The following is a 22778-nucleotide window of genomic DNA, read 5'->3' on the forward strand; positions in this document are numbered from 1 at the left end:
GATGCATTGTTGCAGGCATTTCATAGACTCCCATCATGTTGACTTTGACCTTGATGCCTGACGGTGTATCTGTTTGTCTCAAATATCCATTGATTTGACTTTGTTTCCAAACAGATTTATGAATTATAAAGTAGCGGGGTATCAGTAACGTGAAAAGCAATGATGTGAACTTCTAAATCCCTCTTTCCTAAATCTAAGCAATATTTATTGTTGAATATATTTTAGTTGGTCGATGTACCCCCTAGTAGAAGCTTAGCAACACTTTCTCAGAATACGAATGCCCATCCATGACTGATATCAAGTCTTGATGTCACACTTGTTTCAAACTAATTAAATTCTGCCTGCAGCTTTTATCTCCTTAACTATAAAAGGGAGGATGCCAAAATAAATAAAATGGCAGGCTTTATTGGAAGACACGGTCATGAAGATCAGACAAAAATATAAACATGATACAAACTGATGGATAAAAGAGATCAAAAAAAATTTTTTTTATTGTGACTGAAAAACAACCTTCAATTATGCATAAATCCCAGCTCAATGTTATGAAAATAAATACAAGTAAAAAATAAATAGGCTATTAAATAAAGTAAAAACAAAACAGTGGAGAAAATAAAGAATGAAGCAACTGCTATTTGTCAGAAAGACAGATCTAGTAAGAATTGTAGGGGTTATGGGGTCAGATTCTCAAGTCCAAAACAATATAAGGTAAAAAGAAAGAAAATAATCCCTTTTTAACAATGAGGACTAGATATCTAGCACACTAAAATAAAATGCTGTAAAACTTTTTTACGGATGCATATATGATGGAAATAAAACACAAAATTCAAGTAATGGGGAGGGATTCAGTAACAAAATGATTTGCAGTCATTATTTAAGAGCATTGTGGTAAAATAAGCATGGGCAGGTGGAATCTTTGAGGCATCCAAGGTATTTCCATTAACACAGAATCCATCCACTCAGTGGAATGCATGAAGTGGATTCAGGATATGCAATGAAAAAGCAAAATGTTATCTTGACATTTCCTTTTACTAAACTTCAAAAACTATGAAAATATAATATCCAGTTTCCAGATGTAAAAATCTGGTCACATTGAAATTGGAAACCAAACTAATATATACATGATATGAAGACATCAGAGACATAACAAAAGTTATCTGTAGAAAGCACATGTTTTGTTTACTGATTGAAAAAAGATCTTGCAAACTATGTATTCCTAACTTGCTGAAGTTCGACACAATGCATTTGAAAGGTAATCCAGATATATTTATTTAATTCAAGCATAGTATTTCATTTGTCTGTTTCCTCATTAACTTAAAACATGAATACGAATAATTACAAATTAATCAAATGTTATCAAACCCAACCAAGAACAATGGATTCTAACTGATATAAGTGCTACATAAGTGATGTTTTTGAACAAGCAGTGAGAGCAAAAACAAAACCTAAAAACTAAACATGAGTACCTCATTTATTTTCACTTTTAACTCGTAATTATATCATAGCTTAAAATCGAAATAAAGCCAGTAGTAGGCATGGCAACAGCCAACAACATCCAACTTTATGGAGATCTCAAATCAAACCTATGCAACTTGTTAACTTCTATGGCCAGCACATGCATGTTTCAGTCCGTCCTCTGTATGGAGTGCATCGTTTAGCAGGAGACGATGTGGACTATGGTGTTATTACTCTACTCTCGTGAGACAATACCACCACTGGCTTTCTTTCCCAGAATGCTCAGAATGCTACAGCAGACCACTTTTCCCCCCACACAGTCTCATCGATTGAACAGATCAATGTCATTGAGTGTCCTTTTCTCTTTGGCAATCATGGGGCCTGCAGCTACGAGAGACAACCGAAACGTTTTTATTTAACACACCAGCGTTAACAGGAAAGGCTTCGCTTGGTTGACTCGATCGCTTTCAAACACTTGATATTATGTGTGGGTTAAAGTTGGAATGCAAAGAAGAAAATATACAAAGCTTGAGAAATGGCTTGTATGTGTACACAAGACATGGATAATAAAATATATATAACTCTCATCTACAAAGGCTAACTGGCCAATCTGTTACTGTGTATTTTTACCCAGTCTTTTTTTTGTATGGATAAATTGAACTGTTACAAATCTGTTATCTGATACAGAATCTGTAATCTGGTACAAATCTCCAAGTACAGCAAGTCAGTCTCTTTTGGCTGGTCATGATCGTCAGGCTTTGCCGGTCCAAAGCCGTCCCCGCAGCTTCATCCAGCTCAGCTTAGTTTAAAGTTCAGTCTGAGGGCTGCCCATTTCAGTGTCCGATTCAAATTCCTGTGACAGTGGGATCAAGTCACACTGCAAAAACACTCAGGGTGCTGGTCTGGTCTTTCAGTCCTAAGATGCTGTAGGCGATCCTTTTCAAATGGCCGGGCAGTCTCACGCCAATGTTCTTGATATCCCTGTGAAATAGAAGAGACAAGTGTGTCAGATCCAGGACTGGCAACCTTGGCTTTGTTCTAACATTTCAAATGTATTCTTTGATGTAACGGTTTTATTGTTTGTGAGAGGTTAAATTCCCATTCTAGTGTACTATATCACAAAATCATCTCTTAAATTTTATTTAAAAAAAATATATTTCAGGAAATCCTTCAATCTTCTCTTTGAGATAACAGAGAGAGCATGTAACATCATTACAGTACACCTCCCACCCCACCCCCCTTGACAGAAATCTGCAGAAGAAAAGAAGAAGTGCGACATCCCAGCCCTTCATTACAGCTTTAATTAAAGCCTTGATTACTTAACTAGGATTCTCCCTGCCAGCCACGAATCACATATCTGGTGAGCAGAGAGTGTTGTAAATAGCTGATGGTTTTGTTAGAGTGCTACCAGATGACAGAAGCTGGAATATAGGGGATGTAAAAATCTCACCAAAGAATACAGCACTTCAAAGACATGTTTCAGCACAGCCCGCACTAAATCATGTCTAGGATTATGGCCTTAAATTAATTAAAATCTCTATGCACCTTTTTTTTCCCCCTACACATACAAAAACTTTTTGAATAGAGATTCAATTATTTCATCCTGACAACTTTTTGAATAGAGATTCAATTCTATGCCAGTGTTCTCCCGGTATCTCATTCCTGCACCCTAATTAAGAAATCTTTCCCTCGGAATTTCCACCATGTTACATGCATCTCTTCCATCTTTTAAGACAGAAGTGCAGAGGGCTTAGGGGGCAACTCCAACTACTCCATCCCCCTAATCGCCACATCACCCTTTCTGCTCTACTGGAGTTCTGCTCTCCTCCTCCACATCTCACTCCTCCTCCTTTTTAATGCTGTGGAAACCACAAAGGCCTTTGCCCTGCACAGACAGAGGCAGTGGGTTTTAGCTCAAGAAAAAGTGCTGCCCAGAGGAGGGAGGGAGGGAGGGAGGGAGGGAGGGAGGGAGGGAGGGAGGGAGGGAGGGAGGGAGGGAGGGAGGGAGGGAGGGAGGGAGGGAGGGAGGGAGGGAGGGAGGGAGGGAGGGAGGGAGGGAGGGAGGGAGGGAGGGAGGGAGGGAGGGAGGGAGGGAGGGAGGGAGGGAGGGAGGGAGGGAGGGAGGGAGGGAGGGAGGGAGGGAGGGAGGGAACCAAAAGCCGCCACCACCAGGCAACCACAAATGAGCCTAGTCTTTCTCTTTATCCAGCATATTTTCCATCTCACTCGTTTCTCATGTTGTAGTTGAGGCTGGAGTTTATATTGTGCATAAACTATTCTACTGGCTGTTAAAAGTGGCTATTTTTTAAACAAAAACAGGACAATAACGCTACTCCTGACCTCCTTCAAAACACTTCCAGAACATTTCCAGTATAACACAGCTCGGGAAACAGAAGCAATGAATGTGTTTTGTCACATAAACTCTGTCAGGGTTAATCATGATCTTCTTTTTAAAACATGCGTCATTCTTTTAATGTCAAATTCATCTCCACTTACTCATTTTTCATCTGCAGCACCTGATCCATGGTGACTACGCCAGCACAGGAGAAGTTCTCGCTGTACTGGTTCATCTTAATGGACTCCAGCCATTCTGACACCGACCTGAAGGGGGAGCCGTCCGAACCACTGGTGCTAGGCAGGCGAATGGACACCCTTGATGAAACCAAACAGATCCCAGCGATAATCACCAACAGATCCTCCCACCCATCAGTCACAGCACAGCAAAGCAAAGGATGTAATTATAGTGTTCCGAGAGGAGAGAGAGAGATAAAAAACCAGTTGGGGCAGTTGGGTAAACTGATAAGAAAGGTGATCGTGACAACTCTATTCTCTCGTCATTTGTGACTCTCATTCAGACGAATATGCATTGAAACACACATACAAATACAACCACACGCAATCACTAACGCTTTCCCCTGTGCTGTACTGACTCAGACCCGACAAGACTTAAAAAAACAACTTTGTATTTTTCCACATAGAATTTTGAATTCCGTTCGAATAAACAAAGCAATTCAATTGGCTTTATCAGTCCCAAAAGAAATTCGACATCATAAGTAAGCAGTAAAGCTGAGAGTAAACAAGTCCAGTAATGCAAACGCTACCGTGGGTCAAAGTCCGCGATGGCCTTCAGGGAGTCAGGGCTCCGAAGCAGCTTGTCCAGCAGGCTGACGATGTCTGGGAAGCGCGGTCTCTTGGAGCGGTCCTGCAGCCAGCACTGGAGCATCAGCTGGTAAACTGCCGACGGACAGTCCATGGGCGCCGGCAGTCTGAACGCCTCGTTGATGGCCTTCATCACCTGCCACAAGAGGTCAAAGGTCACACGAAGATCTCAGACACCCCCGAACACTGGTGACTGTTACTTCCTGAGACTTTGGTGCTGGTGTGAGAGTCTGATTTACGAATGAATGTCCAAATGTTGTATGTGTTGGCGTTTTCTAACAGCAAATAACAAGGAACAGAATCAAATCAAATCAAATCAAAATCAAAGGAACAGAATGATAAGACGAGAACACCCTGGGCAGCAGGGTTTGAAGCTTACCTCGTGGTTACTCATGTCCCAGTAGGGCCTCTCCCCAAAGGCCATGACCTCCCACATAACGATGCCAAAACTCCACACATCACTGGCAGAGGTGAACTTCCTGTAGGCAATGGCCTCTGGAGCTGTCCAGCGAATGGGGATCTTACCTCCCTGTTTGGCGTGAGGGAATAAACTCCTTCAGAACTGGAAGCACTTGGATTCGGGGACAGAACCAGTCCGGTATGCTCAATAAAATCTATACCTAGCTAGAAAACCTCATTCTGAATCTGATTAAGAGCTCCTTTAGTATATTCAAGCTAACAAGTTGTGCAGCTTCAACTCACACTGGTGGTGTAGGTTCCCTCGGGATCGTCCTCGAGCACGCGGGACAGCCCAAAGTCGGACACCTTGCACTCGAGGTTGTTGTTCACCAGGATGTTGCGAGCAGCCAGGTCTCTGTGGACATAGCTCATGTCTGACAGGTACTTCATACCGGCCGCGATGCCCCGCAGCATGCCCACCAGCTGGAAGGACGACATCTCACCGTCGTGGTCCTGGAGTCATGCACAGACACAGACAGAAAGACAGACAGTTGTGAATGCTCAGCTACTTCCCATCAACACACTGTTCGGCTCTTATTCCCCACTGCTTTGAGGTGGGTGGACTGCTGTACACGTTTAATGAACTCACCTTCAGGTACTTATCCAGAGCTCCATTCTCCATATACTCGGTGATGATCATGGCATGCTTGACTGAAAAAAAAAAGAAGAAAAGCCAGGTAATGTCAGTCAAAGGAATGAGATGTACATTTATGTAATTTTTTTTTACTGGCCAAGTAGAGAATGTCGTATTTGAATAATCATCGGTGAAACTGTTAGGATTTGAATAACAGTTTGTTGTTGAGGGTGTGGTTAAACACGGGTGGGAAACAATAACCAAGTGGGCTCTTACATTTGGTGACAACCCCCTCTAAGTGGATGATGTTCTGGTGAGAGAACTGCCCCATGATGCTGGCCTCACTCAGGAAGTCCTGTCTTTGCTTCTCTGAGTAGCCGGGCTTCAGGGTCTTAATGGCCACTGCCACCTCCTTCCTGGCCGGAGGCTTCAGAATACCACGGTACACCTCTCCAAACTCCCCTGTAGAAACAAACATATATGTATGTAAGTAAATAAATAGCACAAACAATTGATCCAGAGTTGTCTTTTTTCTAGGGGGATCGTTTTCTATGCTTTTGTCTGGGTTTTCTTAGTTATTGGATAAGCAAAGCGTAAACAAGGCTGCATCCAGAGTTGTTTTGCTTTGGGCGTGTGCTGAAGGATTGTGTCAAAGGCGGTGAGATCTGATTGTTGGACGGCCGGCAGTGTGGGAGCATGAGAATCAGCTGTTGTATGGGGGGGGGGGGGGGGGTTGAGGAGAAGGGGGGGGGGGGTCAAGCAATGTTGTCGTGGGAAATGAAGGGGTGGGTTTAAAGGTTAAAGGTGGTCACACCAAAATAAACTGATGTGGTATTGAGCTGAGGAGTTCTCTCCTCTTTCAATACTTGCTTTCAGGTCCAACAACTTTTCTATACAGTGATTATTTGCTATGATTACAGAGTATTTAGAGTCTAAAACTGTGGTCCCTCCTGAGCCTTAAGGAGTTGCCTCACATTGATATGTCCAAACTTGTTGAGTGGGAACACAAAAAGAAATGTAACCACCGTCTCTCAAAAAGCTAGTCTGTAAAACTAACAAAGCTGACTTTACAGTGACTGGAGATGGAAAAACCCTTCAACACTTTCGTCTCAAACCCCCGATTCAGATTGTTTTTACAGCATTTCTCACTCACCAGCTCCAATGACTTTCTGCTTGGTTACATGGTTTGGATGAATCTCACTGGCAAACTTGAGGACGGCCGTGTTGGGGTCCTCGTAAGTGTGTGGATCCACATAGGTCTTCAACGGCTTAAGTTGCTCTAGAAAGAAATACAATTAAAAGGTAATATATGTTAATATTTTGCCAAATAAAATGAGGAAAAAGAGAGAAAGGAGCTTTTATTCTTTTGTGTACCTGAGCTGGAAAAATATGTGTCTTCTGGTCCTTGTCTTGCATGAGAGTTCCTTCTCCTGAACAAGAAAAATAAGCAACTGTCATCTCAATCCAAACACATTTTTCACTTTTCTCTTTATTTCCATGCTTCTTTTATTATATTGGTTGATAGACCAGGCAACTCTACTCAGCAACAATCGTCTCTCTTTTCAAGGAGAGCTCAGGGACGAGCTTGTCTCAATAGAAGCCTAGTCATTGGCACACCGCGTCTATTCACTCAAACAGTGCTTTGATAAAAGCCAAAGACAATCTGTGTTTGCCATTCCATTTACCAGACAGACAGACAGACAGGCAGGCAGCGGGCAGACAGACAGACAGGCAGCGGGCAGACAGGCAGGCAGGCAGGCAGGCAGGCAGGCAGGCAGAGACAGACAGACAGACAGACAGACAGACAGACAGACAGACAGACAGGCAGGCAGGCAGGCAGGCAGGCAGGCAGGCAGGCAGGCAGGCAGGCAGGCAGGCAGAGACAGACAGACAGACAGACAGACAGACAGACAGACAGACAGGCAGGCAGGCAGGCAGGCAGGCAGGCAGGCAGGCAGGCAGGCAGAGACAGACAGACAGACAGACAGACAGACAGACAGACAGACAGGCAGGCAGGCAGGCAGGCAGGCAGGCAGGCAGAGACAGACAGACAGACAGGCAGCGGGCAGACAGAGAAAGACAGACAAACAGACAGGCAGCGGGCAGACAGGCGGCAGCACTACTCTTGGAGCAGGGGGGTCACCTTTACAAAATGGCTACAGTCTGGCACAGAAAGAGGCAAGCAGCCCTCATCAGTCACAATGTCCCTCTCGGGCTCATTTCCTTTCAAAGCCCAACACTCACTAGAGTATACTCATTGAGCAATGACAAGCCGCATTCAACACCAATTCTTCCCCAGTGAGTGCAAGGACACAGATACAGATAAAGAGAAAGTGAGAGTAGCAAAAAGGGAAAGGAGGAGGTAGGTGGAGAGAGAGAGGTGGAGAGAGACTGAATGAAGGGGCAGTTGGAGCCCTCACAAAGGAAAAAAGGGAAGCATGAGAGAGGAAACTGCTAAAGGAGTGTGTATTATGACTGTTTAACAGAAGTGCGAGGAAGTGAGGAGAGAGAAGGGGCAGGGGGGTTCGTTATGGCTTGGCGCTGACCGTTTGCGTACGAGCAGGACCACCACCACGATGAACAACACGGCTGCTACCATTGCAGCTGCGCCGAAGATCACCGCTGTGTTGTTCTGGGCCGAAGAGGCTGGAACACAGAGACACACGTTAAACACACACCGAGGGAGGGAGGGACTTGATGAAATTGGGATCAAATTGCTTCACCACTGAGTTCCACCCATCCCTGTTTTCCTGTCTTACGTTCAGACATCGTCTCAAACTCGTCCTCCATGCCTGAGCCCCAGGGAACGCCCTCAAGGGAGAGGGGCTGCACCTTGAAGAGGTAGGCCATGCCTGGGGCAAGGTCAATGATCTGGGCTGAGCTCTTGTCCAGGACCAACACTGTGTACATGTTCACGTTGTCATCCTGGGAACAAAGGACAGGAGACAAAAGTGTGGGCAGAAAGAAGGGGGGAAAGGATTGGTCAACTAGGAGCTGGTGAGATCTGGTCGTCGAAGGCCTTGGCGCACTATTTTTGGAGAGCTTTGCTGCTGGGCAGAGGGAGGTACCTTCTTGCGGTAGATGAGTTCGTATTGGATGGGCCTGGGCTGAGCCCTGCGGGGGGCCACCATCCAGGAGAGAGACAGGCTGGTGGAGGTCCGCTCGTCCAGACGCATGGAGGTCACCTTGGGGGGCTCTGAGGAGAAGAAGGGTGCAGGGAGGGAGTTAAGAAAACACAGATAGATCGGCACATATATAAAAAGGAGCATGTGCACCCCCACAAGTTGTCATGAAGTCGTTGCCGTTGAACTCTCTCGTCGCCCACCTGTGTAGTCCAGGGCGGTGGTAAGGGTGCTGGTGTAAGGCCGGTTGCCCATGCGTGGCGTCGCCTGGCTGGCAAACTGAGACACGCCGCTGTGGGCCTCCACGGTGAAGGTGTAGTTGAGGTGGGGCTCCAGGTCGCTCAACGTCACCTGGGTGTCCGTCAGGCCTCCGCTGGCCGGATCGAAGCGGACCTTCTCCCCGCAAGGCTGGCAAGCGGCGCCATCGCACCGGCGACACTCCACGCTGTAGGTGATGTCACTGCGCCCGCCCGTGTCCAGAGGCCCGGTCCAGGTGAGAAGCAGCCGGCCCGCCGCCAGCTGAGTGGTCGTGGCAACCAGGTCACGAGGCTCCGATGGCGGGCCTGAGGAAAGGTCAGAGGTCAAGTAGAAGGGTTAGGTCTGTCTCAAGGTTTTTGGTCTTTCAATTATTTTTTATTTTTTTATGACATGTTTTACTTTAGCTCCTTCTACTACCATTCTAATTGTCCATCCTTTTATTAAGTAACCACTTTTAGCCTGTCGCAAAACGTGTGTCATAAACTTCAGTTGTTTTTCGGACGTCCCATAAAAAAAATAAGAAAAAGCACATGACCCAGTTTGGCCTCCTCCTCACCTGAGCAGGGGCCAGTAGGAGGATCGTCCGGAGCTCGGTAGAAGCCCTCCGTGCAGGCGCAGAGCAGTGCTCCGGGGCTGAGAAGCTGGGTGTTGGCAGGACACGCCTCGCACTCCCTGCTGGACGCCGAGGCTTTGAAGAACCCTGGCTGACACTCTGAGAACACAAACAGAACAGAAACTGCATCAGGCGCCGATTATCCGAGACTCTGGTCCCCGTCCAGAGGACAACCCTTCTGAGCCTTTCATCACAGACGTGCGTGTAGATCTAAGAGGGTTAAGGGTGAAAAGGAATCTTCCTGTGGCCTGTTCATGGTTAGGCTGAACGGCCATCGCATAGCTGAGGGTGAGAGGTTGTGTCTGGTCAGGGCCATTGGGTTGAGATATAGGAAAGAAAACATGGCAGATCTTCTGTACAGTGTTTACATTGGTGATTAATACGCCGCGCTCAGATCTGAGTGTCGGGGTTCAGAAACACAGCCAGACTCCCTGCTTGCTCTGCACTTTTAGTCCTCTGTTTCTTCTTCTTTCGAACCATCCCCCTCTGTCTCTCTCGGTCTCTCTGTCTTTCAACAAACAGAACCAGTCATCCCACATTCCAGGACTGAAAGTCAGCCATCAATGCTTCAGTACCGGAGAAACTGAAGGGAAGGCTGGGCTGAAGAAGCTGCAACATCCCATAGAGTCTCAAAACTGCCATTTTGCGCATTCTTCAACTGCCTTTTTCAAAGACACCCTGCGCAGAAATGAAACAGTATCACTTAGCTAAGATGACTGCTAATTTCACACATACGAGTTTTGAGAGAAATGCAGGTATAGGATCCAGCTGTGCGCCACAGTAGTGAAATCTGAACTTAATACGGTGTGAAATTTCACTGTGAGTGCCATAAAGGAGAGTGAAAAGAAGAAGGCTCCCCCCTTTTGCCCTCTGAAAACATTCCAACGACTGCTGGTCATGTCCTTGGCTCTATCCCCTTTCAAGTGCACACACACAAACGCACGCAAACACCCACTGGCCCCTCAGAAAGCACATCTGACATCAGAGAAGGGATTATCGGCCTCTCCTTGACACCTGTTCTTAACATGAAACAAACACGTATGCAGACACTCACTCACTCACACATAATCTAATCAGTATCCTGGAAATCTCATTAATCTCGAGTATTGTCTATTTCATAATGTAAATAGTATGAAAAAACGAAACAAAGTAAAACAAAAACTAAAAAATGTTCATGCTGCCAACCGTACCACAAGTATGACAAGTGGGTATGAGTGTTGGACAGAGAGTGTCTTGACTGAAAAACTACTCGCAAGAATAAGGGGAAAAAAATATAATCTCAAGTAAAGGGCCAATTATAGTGACCTGTGAGGGAGGCAAAGTCATGTTTTAAGTGAGTCACTGATTTATAGTTTTAGTGTCTCTGAGCCGAATCTAAGACAAGATGAAAGGGAAACTGAGAGGAAAAAGACATATCATATTTCAAGTCATGCAGTATTATCTGTGATCCAGTGGACTGCTTTGTGGTCAAGTTGACTTAAGTTCACTTGGAACCCACATGTGACCACACACACTACAGACAGAAACCACACCCGTCCCATTGACAGGATATCAAGGCCATTCGCTCAATTGAGTATGAGAGTTTTCTCTGAAATCCATTCAGTCTTTGTCTCATTGTGGTTCCAAAGTTGTGGTTAGGGCAGTTGTTTCAAGGGATACTTAAATATAGCTATACACCACTCTGAATGAATGACAGCAAACGCATTCTTTGATATTGAGAGAAAATTCTTAGCATGAAAAGAATTTGGCATTTAACACGCATCCCAGAGCCTGGCATGTTGCTCATTCCTCCTTTCAACACAAACTCTTGTCTCTTTCTCTCTTTCTCTCTACCAGCTGTTTCACAAACATTCACGACTACTCATTAACACAACCTGTGCAGACAAGGGGCCGTCTGAAAAAAGAGACGGATAGAAGAGAAGCAGAAAGACTGAAGAAGGAGAGAACAGAGAGATTAAAAGAGGGATACTGAATCCTACTGGGGAGTTAGGAGGAAGAAAAGCAGAGAGTAAAAGAGGGAGGGGAGGGGAGGGGAGGGGAGGGAGGGAGGGAGGGAGGGAGGGAGGGAGGGAGGGAGGGAGGGAGGGAGGGAGGGAGGGAGGGAGGGAGGGAGGGAGGGAGGGAGGGAGGGAGGGAGGGAGGGAGGGAGGGAGGGAGGGAGGGAGGGAGGGAGGGAGGGAGGGAGGGAGGGAGGGAGGGGGTATATGAAGAGAATTACACTATTGAGTGGGCCTAACAGCTGCCGCCCCGAACCCCAATTCCCATCTACCTCTCCTCTCCTAATCCTCAGATTCCTCCATCCCCACCCGACACTCCCCAGACTCAGAGCCACCCCATTAACATTACCATTCAGCCCTGACCAGCAGCCCGGCAGAATGCCACGCCATTCAGCTCAGAAGAAAAACACTTGTTGCAAACGGGGAATAGCCCAGATGCCACATGGCAACTGAATAGAAGAGACTAGCCTCTTCTTTTTTTGTTGTGCGTTCCAGGGGCCGCCCGAAGACCGACTGCAATGCATTGTGGTTAGTGCAGTGGGGAAGATGGCCTAACACTGGGAGCTTGACTCTATAATCAACATGCATTCCTGCACACACCACCCAACAGGAGGCACAGCCATGGCCATATTTGCAGGCCATTTCCTGAACAGCCATTCCCCATAAAGGTCAGCACGAGTGAGCATGTGCAGGCCGCGTGACTCGCACGGACAGTAAATGAAACCTACGAATGTGTTGATGGGTTGATGGGGTATTCACCAATGTATTCCTCGACAACAAAGTGAAGCACGGTTAAGGAATGTTCCTGGGCAGGAGAGAGGAGGCGGAGGGCTTTGTCTTTGCCTTGTTGCTGGACACAACAGGAAGCAGGAAGAGCCAGGCTGACGCGGCGCTTCCTTCCTCGAGCAGCCAATCAAAGTACTGGTAGGGAAAATGAGCAAGAGTCAAAGAGCCACAGATTGAACGCGACTCTCTGAGATATAGTCTAGTGAAAACGAATACCAGGGGATAACTCAACTGATTACTGAAGGGCGAGGGATCGGAGACTCACGGAGAGTAAAACCCCCCCTGTCATTTCTCACGTAAATAAAAACCTGTCAACCTCTTGAAAGTCTGTCTCGGCTGAGAAACTTAAGATCAGATGTCTCTGTTTTCCCTCCGACATCCCTAGAGTTGGAGGTTCTGTTTGTCATCTGAGAGGCCCCGTCGCTAAGTACCTCTGCGTTTGTTTATTGTGAGCGAGCAGCGGGGCCAGTTTCTCTCTGGGAGCCGAGTGGGGCCAGTCTGTCAGCAGGAGTCAAGATGGATGAGATGGAGACAGTGATGAATGTATGGTCGGATGGATGGATGAATGGGTAACATGGTGGCTGGACGACAGAAATCTCCCCCAGGACTTGATTTAAGTGGATGGGGTGGGGGACGCACAGAGAGAGAGAGAGAGAGAGAGAGAGAGAGAGAGAGAGAGAGAGAGAGAGAGAGAGAGAGAGAGAGAGAGAGAGAGAGAGAGAGAGAGAGAGAGAGAGAGAGAGAGAGAGAGAGAGAGAGACAGAGAGCGAGAGACAGCGAGAGAGCGTTGATGGACTTGTGGAACAAAAAAACTAGTCTACCCTGGCTCTTAGGGTTTAAAAGCTAAAGGGTCACGTCTGCCCCAGGGTAGCAGTGAGTTAAACTGTCCTCGACAACAGTGAGTCGATGGCCAACTAAAACAAACACAGGCTGGAGTGAGCTCAGAAGAAGGGAGGAGGAGAAGGGAAGAGAGGGGGAGGAGGACAAGGGAAGAGAGGGGGAGGAGGACAAGGGAAGAGAGGGGGAGAAGGAGGGGGGGAGAAGGGAGGGAGGAGGAGAAGGGAGGAGAGGGGGGGAGGAGAAGGGAGGGGGAGAAGGGAGGGAGGAGGAGAAGGGAGGAGAGGGGGAGGAAAGAACAGCAGCAAGCACCTTATTTCACAGAAAGAGTGAGAGGTTCATTTCAGAAAGATGGCAGACTTTAAAAGAAAAACCTTTAAAAGAAACTGTAGGGGGAAAACACAATGTCTAGATTCTTATCAAGACAAGCCCTTCAAAGGGTCGATTTGCATGGAAACATCAGCATTTCAAGTCAACATATCTCACCAAGCCCGTAGGCCCATCCTCAATTTGAACCCTCTCACCCCCCCCCCCCCAGCCCATTACATAGGTCACCCAACCCACCCCTCCTTCCCCACCTTTACTATGTCATGTCACCATGTTTATAGGTGCATGACAACTTGTCATTTGTCAGATGGTTGGGGGCTGGGTAGTTGAGGGTAAACAATGGAGGTCTCTGATGGGGGAGGTGTAATGGTAACATGAGTCAGGGGTCACCAAGACAGAGAGTGGGGGTTAAGGTGTGGGGGTGTTGATGATAGGAGGAGGGGGGATGCATTAGTCAAAAGGATTAAGGGACCAATGGGGAAGCTGTAAGGGAATTACATCTGTTTTACAATTCTACTCTGGCTTTCATCTTGGGGTTGTTAACAAACACAATAAAATCTGTAATCCCCTTTCTTTTCACGCTCTTCTATCCCTCGTGCTCACAGGAGAAACAGAAGGGAATGGAGAGACGGAGTGACAGAGGGGGCAGAAATGGTTTGAAAAGAGTGAAAACAGAGATAAGACAAGTAATGGCTGAAGTCAAGTGTAAAGAGTGAAGATCTGATTAGAATATTTCTAAATCTAAGGCCATGCCAAGTCTCACTGACCACAGACTGACCACAGTCCCAGTCACCTAGGACATATTTCCCCTACACCCCCCCCCACCCTTCCTAAAAGTCAAAGCCAGACATCCAGGTGGCAGTAACACATGTCGCATTCCAAACAAGTGTCTGCTTCCTGTACAAAACAAGAGGCCAAACTCACCAATAAACAAAATTAGTTATCAGGGAGGACAAAAAAATGCAGCAGTTTGACTGAAGCGAGCGACTGAGGGGCAACAATGGAAAGCCCTGATACAACGAGTAAGAGAGTCACAGAGGGGATTAGGGTGGCCTCCGGTTTCCGCTCTTGCTTGTCCTGTCCGACCTAGGGGGGAGGGGGGGAGGGGGGGGGGGGACGAGGACGCCAGACTGACGTGAGGAAGGAAAGTGCTGACCTCACAAACCAGCAGCACAATACAGTCCACACGGGCCTATATCTGCCCCATGGCCCCCAGCAAAGGAATGTCACAGAAAGGAAATATGTCCCTCCGCAAAAGCATACTGAGTAAAATGGCCCGGAAAATACTTCAAAAATGCCAAGGCATGCAGAATCCAGAGTAGAGTTCATGTCAGCTGGTCTCAACATAAAGACGCTTTTAACGCATCTCAAATATTACTTTTATCAGGTTGTTTTACGGTCAAATCTAAACATCTACATCTTCAACCCTCCCTATGACAGAAGGAGAGAGAGACTCAACTTGCAACCTGAAGGTAATATCTGACATTTCCTTGATATGCATTTAATCTATCCGAAGTTCAGGCCGACATGAAACGAACGTCAGACCAACAGACCACATCAGTAGCGCACGTTTTTAAAATCAATCTTTACGATATTGGAAGCCAACTCTCTCCCAACCACACTTCCTGTCATCATCTCAAGAGTTCACAAAATAACCACGTTTCCTTAAATTCATTCCAAATGGAGCTAAACAAGACGGTGCACGACAATGCTTGGAGGCATCTCCAGAGCCCCCATCTCCCATTATCCAACCGTCTCCTCAGAAGCACAGTTAAAAGGTTGACATTGACTTGGCAGGAGATCAAAAGATCCTTGCTCAAAGTAATCATGACCACTCCAGAAAACCTTGAATTCTACCAAGAGCCTACAAGACAGAAACATTTACACAGTATGGGCATCCGAACAAAGTGTAACCAAGTCTGATAAGACGATGACTCAGACTTTTTTTCTGTCTGTGCTTAAGGAAAAAAAGTAATCACGGGCCCAGGAATACCAGTAGACCAGTAGAATAATAGCATGGATATAAAGATAATCTCCTAGGATGAGGATAATTCCATCAACTTCAATCCTCTGACTCAGAGGTAAAACGAGTTAAAGTCAATACACACACCCAATCAGATAAGGAGACATAGGAGTGAATCCTCACCAGAGCACTATGGTATTAGAGAGGTATGAGAATGACTGGGATTGCCAAGTTGACTTAAGTAGCAGATACTTGTGATACTGGAAAGAACAGTTGTTCTCAACTTCTTCATGTTAAACAACAGATAATCCTCTTGTTCTATAACACACTCATTATCTGTCTTGGGTCTTTAGCTCCCAGATCCCTAAAGACACGTACAAAATTAAACTATCTTGACTAAATGTTTGTGTTTCTTGGCTTGAGTGCAAACACTGACAACTGTTTCCCCTGCGAGAACGTCATATCTGCACCAAAAAATGTTTCACAGATTGGGAATACTGGTCAAATGAATACTCTATTTATCTTTTGGAGACAGTTGTCCAGTTTGCAAGCTTGTTTATTTACTGGGGAACACAGAACAGTATGAAGCCTAAACAGTCTCATCTGGGCCGTGTGAAATGGGATGTTTAAAAATGATTTGTGTCACACTCACTACCTGCGGAGGCCAAAAATAACACAATCTTCATAATCCGCTAAACAGAACAACATTTTGCAGTTTGTTACACACGGGAAAACTTGTGATGCACGATTGTCAGGAAACTCACAGGAGAACCGGAAGTAAGAAAGGGTAAAGGGACAAACTGAAAACATAAGATATGAAATAAATGTTAACAAAGAGCAAGAGAAACAGAAACTGATCACGTGTGCACAAGTGAAGGGTATAGGGGGGAAAGAGGCAGAGAGGGAGCAAAAGAAATTTGACTACAGGAAGACAAAAACGCAAGCCGAACCAGTAGTTACTTAAAACACACACACCCAAGTCAATTACTACCCATACAAGTCATTCACCACACGGCACAGTCAATACAGCTTCAACTTAGTCACCAGCAGTTGTTATATGAGTTCAGGGAAAAAAAGGGGGGGGAACTAGATTACTGGAACCTTTCCTAAATGTAATGAGAAAAACAACTTTACCAAAACCTATTTTCTAGTACCATGAAGACTCCCATTCTTCCCACAGAAACTATTGTAAAGAACCCAAACATTCAACATTCAGACTTAATCTGTAAACAAGAACATTTGGGAACTCTATATTTGCCCTGCTTTGGGAAGAGTGTGTGTACAGAGCTTTACTATAGTACTCAAGGTGTGGGCAAGGACAGCTGCTCACAATCCAAGGAGCAGCCAAAAAAGCAAATGGATCTTTGTGTGGTCACATAAGGTATGTGTTTCCATTGTGCCAGCTAAGATTATGTGTAAGGAAGGGCGTTTTAAGAGAAGGAAAGCTGTGTCAATGTCAACAATGAGTCAACTGGAACTTACATAGGAAAGGAGGAAGAGTGGGTGTACGCGCACGTGTGCAGGCGCGCACTCACTTCATGTGAGCATATACGTAGCGATAGCTTCATAGAGTGTGTGTGAGATGACGGCTAACCGCGACCTCCTTGTTCATTCGTCTTGACCTTCCATTGTACTAAAGAGAACCTCAACCTTCATTTCCAACCGATTCAGTTTCTCAAAACCATTGCCTCTATCCATTTCCTGGTAAGGGCTGGCCTGGGTCTCTCCCTTGGGAAATTCTCAGGTCGGGGGTAATCCGTGAGGCAGCTCAGTAAAGAGAACAAGAATGTACCATCCGCGAGCACTGGTAGGGGAGGAGAGCACCCTCCAGCAATGAACACAGCACTTCATTGTTCCTCTACCTTTGCATTCCATTCCTCACCTTTTTATCACACCACTCTCTCAAACACAAACACACACGAGCTCTCTCTAGCCCTGCTGCCTTCTCTCATCTGCTCTCTCTCGCTCTCTCTCTCACTTGCTCTCTTTCTCTCTCTATTGCTCTCTCTCTCTCCCTCCATCCATCTCTTTGGATGTGTTTCTCTTCCACCAGAACCAGAACAACTGACTGACAGAAAGTTCTGTCCTGTGATAAGACACTGTTGGGTAACAGGGAAGGGAAATTAAGTGTGAAAATCCATAAATCATATAAACGCATGCCTATTCAGGGTGTGTGTGTCTGTGTGTACTAAGCAATCCAGGTGATGGGAGTCTTGTGGTGCTCTGACACGGAATAAGTCCCAACAGGCCCTAGCACGCCGGCCCCTCTCTAACACGCCACTGTAGTCAAACAATACACTCAAATGATGGAACCCCTGTCTTAGAAAGAATCTTGAAAGGGGTGGGTGGGTAAGAGACATACAAGAGAGAAAGACAGAGAGAGAGTTGGGAAACACAGAGAGAGACGGAAATGCAGAGACTGAGTCCGGTAGGGAACAAGCCCAGTCACAAGAATGGAGCCAATTTCTCTGATGCATGTAATGAACAAAGTAACAGGGGAGCCAGGCAGGTCCTTCCTCCCCTCATATGCCTTGAAGAAGAACATCCATCACTGGCGCATTTGCTCAGTGACTCCTCAACCTCCTGTCTTTGATCAAGTCCTGTCATCTAGGCAGCACCCCAGGACAGGGAGGCCTCTGATGAGAACCTGATGAATGCATAATGGTTGCAGCATGACAACAAAGTTAAATTGCTGAATTACGGTGAGACTTTAGGACAAGCGTTTTTTTTCTAACCTTCTTAAATGAGTGATCGAGTGGTAATAAATTACCTGGAAACTACCTTACAACATTGCCAACGGCCCTGATGAATATTACTACAGTACCATACGACAGTACCATTAACAGTAGGTGACTACAGAGATACTTGGGAGTAGAACAGATTTGAAAGGATTTACTAGAGGCTGTGGTTCCTTGGATAAGTACGTGGTTCCACATGTGCTGAGGTCTTACCGCAGCGGCCTGGGGTCCAATCCAGCCCAAGCCCTTTTCTGTATGTATATCCCCTCTCTCTTCCCTGCCTTTTTCTGTATATACCTTCAAAAGGATATACTAAGTGAATGATGAAAGGATGTACCCTTTAGGGTTTAGGTTGGTTATAGGTGTCGATCTATGGGCATCTGTGAAACCCTCTGTGGTATGAAATTGGCTTTGATTTGCTACTGTGTGAAGAAATCATGCTGTTCATCAATAAAGCATGTTTCAGTCCTGTGCTGAAAATTCCTGAAAGTTTTTGGATAGGGTAATTTAAATAACCGAACCACTTTGTTGCGATTTCAATTATTTGGTTTAAGGTCAGAGATGATGCCTCTACATGTAGAAAGTAGTCTGGGCATTCTTTCCATCTCAGGAGAGTCAGCTTGCCCCGGGGAGAATTCCAACACAATAATGAGCCATACCATAATAAATAAACTGCCTTGCATATTCGCATGTTTTGCAACCAGCACCAAAGTCAAAACAGAAATGAAAAATGACCCTATAAACATCTCAAGAGGGTAAAGACACTCTGACAATTCACAGTGCCATGGGGTTCAAGACAACACGATCAAGACAAAAACCTTCCTTACCTTGACATTTGCTGCCAGCAGGTTCATAGCCTGGCTTGCACTGACAATGCCCCACAGGCACCACCCACTTCCCATCCAGAGTGCAGTAGATGACGGGCGACTCTTCGCTCACGGCGTTCTCCACGCACACCCCTGCCACCTCCCTCACCGCCTGGTTCTCCACCCCGGCCACCGTCTCGGGGAACTTGGCCAGGCTCTCCACCGTTGCCGGGCAGGTTTTGTAGTAGACTCGGACGGAGAGGAGAGCAACGCAGGCCCCGATGTCCTGGAACGCCAAGTAAAAGCCCTTCCTGGACAGGTTCTCCACCACCCGGGTCTCCATGTTGATGCGAAGCTCGTTATTGCCGGTGATTTCGTCGGGCGCGATGGTGGTCACCTTCTTGAACTGGCTCTTGCGGAAGCTGGTGCCCACGTCGGCGTCCGCTTCGGAGGCGAAGAGGTTGAAGGTCTCCTTGCAGGTGAGCGAGGGACCACCGAAGGAGTTGCAGTCGCGCACGATGAACTCCAGGTCCACGAAGACGCGCGAGGCAGATGGACGGCGCTGGATGAAGGTGGTGCGGAGCCAGTTGTCCTCTTCGCGCTCCCCTACGTTACACACAGAGTAGGTGTACAACTGAGAACCGTTGATGGTCCTCTGGACGACCTCCCACTGAAACACGGCAAGGTAAACCAGCAAAGTTAGAAACACACATCGCTCCAGAGGAACTTCTAAAAATATTGGTCTAAGTTACAGGGGCCCCCCATGTTGATATTTTGCAGGCTAATTGAGAAACATGATATCTATAGACTTTAAGCAGCAACCTGGAAATTTGAACCCTGAAACCACAGAGAGTGTACGTGTGCGGGGGGGGGGGGGGGGGGGGGTAAGCCCCAGGCCTCTAGATTGTTTTTCCAGTACTTAATGCTTTCTGCTTTAATGTTTTCTCTCGTGAACTATTAAAGTTTATACTACATTTTTTCCCCAATACATGTTTCCTTTCAAGAAATCTCAAAATACTTACAGTCAGATGAAGTCTGATATCTTTAGAGGCACTTGACGTTTATCAAGATGTAACACTTACTCTATCTAAAAGATCAGGGTAACTGATACCTAAAAATACCATCCAAACCAAAATCTTTGATATACAAACACTATCTTGTGGTTCTCAGTATATCCAAAAAAACTCTTTGTTGCTATAGACATCTGTGTGAAAAGCTTAACAACGTCCTTTAACCTAATGGTGGGGGTGGCTGAAATATATTTGGCCCTACAGGGTGAGAGGCTGTGGTTTGCTCTCTGCATGTTGCCACCATGCTATTAATTAAAGGAATGTGCTTTGTTGGCTGACTCAGGGGCTCTGCATATAAACTTGATGTGCATCTAGTGCACCAACACCTCCATAAAGCTACTACTGAATGTTTTAAAGGGGTATTTAACCACAATAAAACTGATTTAAAAGATGATCATCATAAATGATGACGATAATGACGGTGAGTATGCCAGTAATAAATTTAAAGTCTTAAAAGTTGAGTATTTCAGAACTACAAATGTAATATGCTAAATGACTAAATGCTGAATGACTAAATGTAAATTTAATATTGCAAGAACAAAATAAGAACAGCAGCCAGGACAATTGTTGATAACAAAAAAAGATTATGGCAGACGTTGAATATTGTGCTCGAAGGTGCAACACGTCCAAACATGATATTGAGTCATCAGCACATCCAATAACTCCATGTGCAAAACATTTGCATGAACCTGATCGGTCACTTTATATGGCAATGTAACATTGGTCCCAAGTACGCATACACACACATGAACACACACACTACACACACACAGAACAACACACCAGCTGAGAGAGTCACAGATATAGACCACTACTGTAATAAAAATGTCAAGCCAAATCATCTTGTTGGAGGATAACTCAACATAATAGCTGGATTTACATTTCCCCCCCCAAAAAGGCACCATATGTTACAAACTTAAAAAGTTAATTGTAGCCTAACATCCCATTCTGGAGCTACTGCCCTTAAGCCACGAGAAACCACAACTATTCTGTACAAAACTACCAGCTCTTCTCTTGGCCGTCTTTCCCCAGGAGCAGCCGAGACAGGCTCAGACCCAGTCTGCAACCCCTTCCCTTGCTCAACCATCCATTAGGCTTTCACTATTGACGACTGAAAAGCATCAGCACTGATGAGAACCAATGGACACTAACCACAAAAGTCAGATGCATTCTCCATACACATTCTGCATACACACTAAACAATATAGTCTGTATCAGGAACACTTACCCCTTGCTTGTCCCCTTGTTCTGAATGCCATGTCAACCAGCCCAGTTCACTTCCCGATGCCTTCATGTCCAAAAGCACTTCTGAATAGATGGGAAAACACATTGAGCGCATATTTCGAAATTGTTCAGTGAAATGTGAGAGTCATGCGTTTTTAGATTCCAATAAGCATCTGCATCAGTGGAGGTTTTAAGTTATATGACAGAGGGCAAGGTGGGGCAAGTTTGTCAATGGGTAAAGAAAAAAAAACTGATAAGGACAAAAAGATAGCCTTAATCAGATAGAATATTGGTATGAATCTAACTTGGTTAATAAGCTCCAGTAAGATAAGTTAAATGTTATAAAACATGTAGCCTATGAATTGCAGCCTGGCACATGAGGGATCCCGTATCTCCCTGTCAGACTGAAAGTACACAATGATTATCGGATAATAATTCGTTTTGATATATTATTTATCAAGACTAAAGTCAAAGTGAACGTTGCTTAAACTCTGAAACTTAAATTGCTTCGCTGTCGGGTCTAAAGTGGCAATGTTGTCCGGAACAGGTTACGCACTGAAAATTACGACAAAAATAAATTATTGTCGAGAAAATGGTTAAAGAATATCCAAGAGCCGATAAAAATAAAATGAATATGTCCAACACTGCTCTATTTAAACATATATGTCCAACACTGCTCTATTTAAACATATATGTCCAACACTGCTCTATTTAAACATATATGTCCAACACTGCTCTATTTAAACATATATGTCCAACACTGCTCTATTTAAACATATATGTCCAACACTGCTTTATTTAAACATATATGTCCAACACTGCTCTATTTAAACATATATGTCCTTGCGTCCTATATCTCTTATAAGACACGTGTGGAAGTTTAAAAACCTGTGCGGACTAGCAGAGCATTTACTTTCTGAAAGTTTGCAAAAAAAATCAAATTAGTTGAATATCACTTACCTTCTTTACTTTGTAACGTAATAAATATGCCGTTTATAAATACATAGGAAAACAATACACGTTTAATTCCCGGATAATCCATTTGGCAAACTGTTCCTTTTACTTCTTGGCTAAACTGGGACCCTTCTACTCAAACTTTAGTTGTTCTACTGAACGGTGTGGATATTTCGGAAGCCTCATTCACAAACGGGAACGTCACCGGCTCCGCCTGTTGGAATGTGCTCCACATTGGAAGGGGGTGTGGCACACGGGAAGTGGCTGTGGTTCCTCTACAACTCTACCTGTGCAACAGGCCCGTGGAAAGCGGTTCAACGTACTTCCAAAACAAGTTTAGGTTGCAGTGGATTTTCAATGGTTTATTGTATCGCGTTAACAAAGGGTGAAGAAGTGCGTTTTTTTGTTCATATAGTTCACATAATCCAGTCACACATCT

General features: G+C 45.4%; 1 protein-coding gene across 1 annotated transcript; it reads right to left on the reverse strand.

Moving 5' to 3' along the window:
- Positions 1–385: 385 nt before the first annotated feature.
- On the reverse strand, positions 386–22480 carry epha2b (eph receptor A2 b). Its single transcript, XM_084679743.1, has 17 exons — positions 22346–22480; positions 21390–21469; positions 19113–19761; positions 9581–9736; positions 8970–9329; positions 8713–8840; positions 8404–8569; positions 8191–8290; positions 7019–7074; positions 6798–6923; positions 5921–6106; positions 5660–5721; positions 5314–5523; positions 4991–5140; positions 4554–4747; positions 3949–4104; positions 386–2433 (listed from the first exon to the last, which is right to left on the reverse strand). Exons 1-17 carry the CDS (start codon positions 22425–22427, stop codon positions 2325–2327), a joined length of 2970 nt encoding a protein of 989 aa, XP_084535869.1. The 5' UTR covers positions 22428–22480; the 3' UTR covers positions 386–2324.
- Positions 22481–22778: the final 298 nt, after the last annotated feature.

The sequence above is a fragment of the Hypomesus nipponensis genome, chromosome 18 (assembly GCF_054491055.1).
Source record: "Hypomesus nipponensis isolate SF chromosome 18, ASM5449105v1, whole genome shotgun sequence".
NCBI lineage: Eukaryota > Metazoa > Chordata > Actinopteri > Osmeriformes > Osmeridae > Hypomesus > Hypomesus nipponensis.